Below are 7,500 nucleotides of genomic sequence, written 5' to 3'. Positions count from 1 at the left end.
AAGTAGATTATGGGTCAATCGTGTATGGCTCGGCAACGAACTCAACTCTGAAAGGATTGAATGTTGTGCAGAATGCATGTCTGTCTTGGAGCCCTTAAGTGCACTCGCACAGAGCGCCTAGAGGTAGAGTCGGGAGTACCTCCCTTCCGTCTCAGACGCGGCCAGCTTGCGCTGACTTTCGCCGCAAAAATTGCCAGGCAGCCCCGTCAGTAAATCGGGAATATTTTGCGTCGGCTGTTAGGCCCACAACACCGTGGCGGAAGGCCGCTGTGCAATAGACTCGATGACCTCATAGATTAAGTCGGTATAGATCTCTCTACCATCGATACCCTGGTTCATTGAAATATAGCGTTGTGGGAAGCACCCAATTTTACCATCGTGGTAGACTGGCTACCAGCAGCCAAAGCCACGGTGCCGGAGGCGGAGGTACGCCAGCGGTTCAGAGAGATCCTAATTAAACATCTTTCCTTTTTTCATATATACTGTATACCGACGGCTTCAAGACAGACGAGTGTGTGGGAGCGGGTGTATGATCGACTGAATGTCAGTTGAGATTCAGATTGCCGAATCATACATCGATCTTTCTTGCAACAGACAAAGCTTTAGATTTTGCCTTATCGACGACCCACAATAGAATAGTCCTTTTTTCAGACTCACTAAGTTCACTTAAAGCTATTAAATCCTTAGAAACCACCAAAAATGAAATACAGGGTAATTTCATTTGTAAATTACAGTGCCAACAAATCAATCAAGCTGATATGGGTACCTGGATATACGGGTATCCATGGCAATGAACAGGCTGACAAATTAGCCGAGTCAATTGATTATCTGGAGCCTGGCATTGCCCGCACAGATCTCAGCTGTTTTGATTCCTTTATAAAAGCAAAAGTTCATCTCATATGGCAAAGTGAGTGGACCGACCTCCCAATCAATAAATACAAAATGAACGTCGAACAATGAGACACAGCCCACAGAAGTAACAGAAGGGAGGAGGTGGTGTTGGCCCGACTTAGGGTCATGCCACACGGTCATCCTATATCGAAAAGAAATTCCCTCCACAGTGTGACCACTGTAACAGCCAACAAACAGTGGCACACATCCTAACATGCCCAAAATATGATATTCAAAGGCAAAATATAAAAAATTATCTTCAGGTGAAAAATATAGATTGCAGTATAACAAACTATAAAACAATGAAAAAATAATAAGTAAAATAATCACTTCTAAAGGAGACAAAACTTTATGACCTCTAGATTGATGAGATAAAATGGAACTCTTGGCTTTAATGACCTTAACACGTGCCGCTGGTTGCTAGCCAATAAATCCAACAAAGAAAGAAAGAACTACTGATATAATTCATATCACCATTCCTATCATTTGTCATAATCGATAATAGTCTCGTGATGACTATTGCGATTTTAACTACATTACATAACACTGAATGCTCGTTTTCACAGTTAAATCTCTGGGACTACGCGCTCGAGGAGAGGACTGTGAAGAGTCTGGCTGGATGCCTCGAGAATCTACGGGGAAACGTGCTGTCGTCGGACGTCGCCGCGATGGACCAGCCCGGAGTGACGAGAGAGACAGTTCCTCACCGAACGTTCTGCACCGAGGAGCCGCGCTTCGTGATAGTCCCGCTCATTCGACAAGCACCTGGAGCCCGGTCGTTCTGCAGCCTTGTTGACAGCGAGTTCTTCATTCCCCAAGACGAGAAAACCAACAACCGATTGTACGAAGAGAGTAATGCCTTCACGGAAGTGTGCGACTTCAAGAGCTACCGACGCCTGCTTCTGGCGGGCACCGACGAAGAGGAAGAAGGTGTTTGGATTAACATGAATACCAGACAGCCATTAAACTTTACACCATGGTCTGACGGTGAGCCGAATAATGGAAAGAACGACAACTGCGTTGTTATGCGGAATGACATGCCTCGATGGGGCGACCTCATCTGCACTTATAGCAACTGCTTTTCTTGCGGAATGACAAGTGAAAACTTTTTCTTTGTACGAGGATTGTGTAAATCCAATGAACACCAAATCCGCTTCATAATGGACGGGTATGTGAACACACGTCCATACTTCAGGGGTTACTACGGCATGGCCATCTATAATGTTGGCGAAGGAACCTGGGTCTTCAAGGACACGATGGCCAATTTAACACTGGCTACCATGACCATGGAGCAACCAGAAGAATACCCACTTGGACGGACGGTGTGGCGCGTCCTCGAACCCTTCTGTGACTTCGCTGTCGAGGACGAAATGAGTCTTGGTCTGTCCTCATGCACCATCGAAGAGTTCATGTGTTCCGACGGCTCGTGCGTCCCCAGGAACGTTCGCTGTAACCTGAGGGAAGACTGCGTGGACGGAAGCGACGAGAACGACTGTGGAATCGTCCTGTTCACCGACAGGTACGCCAGTCACCGCCCTCCCCCCGGAGGATCTGTCGCCGGGAGGAGCTTAAAGGAAGTGTTGTACATCCAACCTCACGTCCACCTCGTCAGGTTCTCCAAGATCGACGACATCAACCTCGCCTTCTACATGGAGTTCGAGGTCCACCTCACGTGGACTGACCGGAATTTGAAGTTTAAGAACCTCAAGAAGGAGGAAGACAAAAACAAGTTGTCCGCCGAAGAGGTTGCCTCCATCTGGACGCCAGAGATCGAGTTCCTAAACGTGAACGACGGTTTGTTGAAGAAACTCAAGTCGAACGTGTTCGTACGTCAGACGGGCGAGGCAGAACCTCCGGACTTCAATGACGTCATGATGGGTGAGGTTATACATGCAGTGATATATAATTGCAATTTACTGAAACGTGTACACAGAGAACGTGGCTTTGTTCCAACCACATATGAATATATACACGGTTACCTATTTTATATTACAAGATTGCATATATAGGATTTTAAAATCTAGCTCTCTAATACACAGCACACTTCACAATCTTTCCATAGTTCTTGAGTATTCAATTTTTTTCAGATTTTTAAATCATGCCACAATTAAGAGTCCTTTTTTCTATATGTAAATTCCAACGGGTAAGAAGACATGTTTCCGTCTTTTCATGAATTTTCACGAAGCGCCTTGCAACATAGTCTTACTTTTTCATAGATTTTTCCATATATTACTTTTTATAGTCTTGTATCCATGACATTGATGTTGATAGTAATCAAATGATTACTAATAACATTATCTTTATCATTTGTTTTATCGCTACCACCCTCTTCCTTTCTTCATTCACTCTCTTGTCTTTGCCTACATTGTGCGGGCGCTTAAGTGAATGGGTATTGTTCTGACTACTTGTCATTTACTTTGATTACTGTTTACACTCGTGTGAATAACATATGTGATATTGTTTGTTTATAATACATGACCAGTTCAAGTTGAGTGAATTAGGTAATTCACGTGAAAAGATGTCTTTGGTGCTATCGCAATACAATCTTTATGTATCAATTGAATGCAAACAGTCAAGAGAAGTATACATTGGATAAGAGAACATCTTCTTACCCACTACCCCCCCCCCCCTACTGGAATTTACTCAGGTACGCCCTAGATTATGAACCACTGATCTTTAGTTTACTCTCGCATGGTTGTTCGAGAGGACCTGTATTGACTGGAAAGCAAATGATTAGAAGTCAGTGCAGCGTTTGTTCCTTTACTGACAGGAAGGTTGACCGACGAAGGTCCTTGGAATGAATGAAGGGGGAGCAAGCGGCTTCCCTTGGGGACGGGCTGGGAGGAGGAGGTCTGATCCTAACGGGGTCGAAGCTGGTTGTTCCTGACCTCCCTCGACCTCTGGAGAGGCCAGGTCGCGAGGGCATGGCGGGGCTAATTTTCAACAGGATTAGATACATTTGTGATCCGCATTGTAGTATTGGTCAGAGTTTTACGCCGGATGCCTTTCCTGACGCAACCCTCCCCATTTATCCGGGCTTGGGACCGGCACCAAGTTGCACTGACTTGTGCCCCCAGTGGCTGGTTTTGGGGTGGGGATGGGACTTCACCAGGGATCGGCTCTGAGCCCACTCCTATTTGCGATTATCATGGACAGATTGACTGATGGGGTAAGACGGGAAGCCCCACATACTATGTTGTTTGCTGATGATGTAGTAATATGTTCCGGAAGCCGAGTGGAAGTGGAGACAGAGCTAGAAAGATGGAGGTATGCACTAGAGAGGAGGGGACTGAAAGTGAACAGGACCAAGACTGAGTACATGTGTCTGAATGGAGGTGGTGAGAGTTAATAAGGCTACAAGGGGGGCAGGTGGCAAAGGTAGAGGAATTATATACCCGGACATATACAGTAGAAAGTGAATATCATCTGCGACGGCACACACACACACACACACAAACACACACACACCTACCCCCACACACACACTGACACACACACCCACACACACACCTACCCACACCTACCCCCCCACACACACCTACCCACACACACACACATTCACCCCCCATCCATCCACCCACACACACACACACACACACACACGCGCGCGCACTCACCTACCCACACACCACAAGCCCACACACAAACACACCCACACACACTCCTACAAAAGGTACTTCAACTTATACCAGCTGTACGCATCTCGGCCACCAGAGACGATCTACCTGCCGAGCAGCGCCTCCCTCGTGAGCAAGACCTTCTACTCGGCCAGCTTCTCCTGCAACTTCTACCTCTTCAGCTACCCCTTCGACACGCAGGTGTGCTCGCTGCTCATGAAACTCTTCTCCGCGGACACTTCGGTGGTGAATTTCAATGTAAGTTTGAGAATTAGGAAGCGTGGTGATTATGCTACGGATGTATGGGTTCTGGAGGATTAAGATAAGATTAAGATAATAGATTTGTTCCTTTTTTAAATAGATTCTGAAGGATTAAGATGGAATTAAGATAATAGATTTGTTCCTTTTTTAAATATATTCTGAAGGATTAAGATAAGATTAAGATAATAGATGTTTCTTTTTTTTTAATAGATTCTGAAGGATTAAGATAAAAGATTTGTTCATTTTTTAAAGAGATTCTGAAGGATTAAGATAAGATTAAGATAATACATTTCTTCCTTTCTTTTTAAATAAAGAACTTTTATTTATTTCCTCAGAATGACAGTCTTGTTTACACCGGTCTGTTGAAGCTCCCGAAGTATTACGTATACGATATCACTTCTAAGCTTGATGAGAAATCTGACTACGGGACAATGGAGGTGTGCTATCTTTTCTATTGTTATTTTTATCACACACACACTCACAGACAGCACAGGTGAGAGAGAGAGAGGGAGAGGGAGGGAGGGAGGAGAGAGAGAGAGGGGGGGGAGCGAGAGAGAAGAGATGGAGAGAGAGAGAGAGAGAGAGGGAGGGGAGAGAGAGAGAAGAGAGAGAGAGGGGGGGTGGGAGAGAGCGAGAGAGAAGAGAGAGAGAGAGGGACGTGACTGCACAAATGCTTGGCGAGGTGTGCCGCGACGTGAGGATCGAACCTCCCCTCATCCCCACAGAAGGGCGCAACTTCTCACTCCAATCCACCAACACTGCAGACGACGCCAGATTAGACATCAGTGCCAACAGTTTCTGGGTACGAGGGCAACGGGCCTTCTTCGACATACGAATCTTCAACCCTATGGCCACATGCAACCGATCCCAGGAACTCCTCTCTGCTCTCACCAAGCATGAGAACAACAAAATGAGGGAGTATGGCGAACGCGTCCGAGAAGTCGAGCAAGGTACTTTCACACCTCTTGTAGTAACGACTTCTGGGGGAATGTCACCGAGAGCGACGATATTCTACTCATCCCTTGCACAACAACTTGCAGAGAAAAGGCAGCAACAGAAGAGCGCCGTCGTTGCATGGATGAGGTGTCGATTGGCCTTCTCACTACTACGGTCTTCACTGCTCTGTCTACGAGGAACAAGGAACAAACCGGCAATGTACACTAGTCTCAAGGATTTAGATCTAGAGGAAACTGTTATAAATAGTAGAATAGAGAGAAATATGTAATTGTAAACAAAAGTAATAAAGGTTAAAATACATCTCCCTAAAATAAGTTGGATGTCGACCACAGCCATTGGCGAGGACGGGGCGAGTGGACTGTTCTGTGAAATATTATTGCATATATATTTCACAACACAGAGACTCGTTTGAAACGAATAGGAGGTCGGAGAGAGAGAGAGAGAGGGAGGGAGGGGAGAGAGAGTGAGAGAGAGAGAGGGGGGGGAGGGAGGGAGCGAGAGAGAAGAGAGAGAGAGAGAGAGAAGAGATAGATAGATAGAGAGAGAAGAGAGGGAGAGAGAGAAGAGAGAAAAAGAAGAAAGAGAGAGAAAGAGAAGAGATGGAGAGAGAGGGGGGGGAGGAGAGAGAGAAAGAAAGGGAGGGAGGGAGGGAGAGGGAGAAGAGAAGAGATAGAGAGAAGAGAGGGAGGGAGAGAGAAGAGAGGGAAAGAGTGAGAAGAGAGAGAGAGAGAGAGGGAGATGAGAAGAGAGAGAGAGAAGAGAGATAAAGAGAAGAGAGAGAGAGGGGGAGAGGGAGGGAGGAGAGAGAGAAAAAAAGAGAGGGAGGGAGAGGGAGAGAGGGAGGGAGGAGAGAGAGAGAGAGGGGGGGGGGAGGGGAGAGAGAGAGAAGAGAGAAAAGAGAGAGAGAAGAGAGGGAAAGAGAGAGAAGAGAGACAGAGAAGAGAGAGAGAAGAGGTTGAGAGAAGAGAGAGAGAGAGAATAGAGAGAGAGAGAGAGACAGAGTCAGAGTCAGACAGAAAGTTAGACAGAAAAATGATAGCAACGTCAATATTCCCCGTCCACAATAAGCATCCATGATAACAATTTCAAAAGGCACTTCCTAAAATATTATTCTCGTGCTTGCAATTGACAACAGGTCAGGTTTGCTCTGACGAGGCGCTGGGGTCTGCTCGTGTTGACCATCTTCATCCCGACCATCCTCCTGCTGGGCATCGGCTACGTCACGCTCTTCATTCGCCTGCCGGACCTCAACGTGAGTTACAAAGCGAAGTCGAAGTCACGCCAGTGCCTAGTTCACACTTTTGTCATCGTGTATTTGTAGTGAAATGCATCCTTTTTTCTGAGTTCGTTCCAGCAAGAATGCGAGTTTGGTCTTGGTTCTTTCAGGTGAGAGCTATCATGACGCTGACGACGCTGCTGGTGCTGTACACCCTCTTCAACCAGGTGTCCACCAACCTCCCCGACACCGCCTACATCAAGATGATCGACATATGGTTCTTCTTCTGCATTTTTCTCATCTTCGCCGTGAACATCCTGCACGTTCTGGTGGAGTACCTTCCAGCGTTCAAGAGAAACGTCCTAAACATTTATCCAGCTTCCAAAAACAACTGGGTTTCTAAACTGAGGTATGGGATATGTTTCTCTGTTGTGGTGCCACTTACAGCGTTATTATTCTGGTTGAAAAGTGATGGCACTCATTAGGATATGCGCTCGTCCACAGGAATGTCACCGGGTCTTGGATCATGAAGACTATGAGGTGTCTGGCCTTCCCGGT

The 7,500-nt window shown here is 46.3% G+C and overlaps 2 protein-coding genes across 2 annotated transcripts in view; one reads left to right on the top strand and one right to left on the bottom strand.

Moving 5' to 3' along the window:
• LOC147472461 (uncharacterized) overlaps positions 1 to 7,500 on the bottom strand; it is an 80,331-nt gene that overhangs the window by 50,951 nt on the left and 21,880 nt on the right. The window lies entirely within an intron of this gene.
• Positions 1 to 7,500, top strand: part of LOC147472462 (uncharacterized) — a 19,312-nt gene that overhangs the window by 11,640 nt on the left and 172 nt on the right. Inside the window, exons 8-13 of the mRNA XM_086544797.1 lie at positions 1,458 to 2,769; positions 4,606 to 4,766; positions 5,105 to 5,206; positions 6,862 to 6,978; positions 7,113 to 7,351; positions 7,447 to 7,500. The exon at positions 7,447 to 7,500 is cut by the window's right edge and continues 172 nt beyond it. Coding sequence (XP_086400923.1) covers positions 1,458 to 2,769; positions 4,606 to 4,766; positions 5,105 to 5,206; positions 6,862 to 6,978; positions 7,113 to 7,351; positions 7,447 to 7,500 — 1,985 coding nt within the window. The remainder of the gene's footprint in view (positions 1 to 1,457; positions 2,770 to 4,605; positions 4,767 to 5,104; positions 5,207 to 6,861; positions 6,979 to 7,112; positions 7,352 to 7,446) is intronic.

The sequence above is a fragment of the Penaeus japonicus genome, unplaced genomic scaffold, assembly GCF_977035675.1.
Source record: "Penaeus japonicus unplaced genomic scaffold, GWHDUDI00000001_assembly GWHDUDI00000001, whole genome shotgun sequence".
Taxonomy (NCBI): domain Eukaryota; kingdom Metazoa; phylum Arthropoda; class Malacostraca; order Decapoda; family Penaeidae; genus Penaeus; species Penaeus japonicus.
Note: the sequence above shows the minus strand (reverse complement) of the source record. Positions and strands in the feature narration are given on the sequence as shown.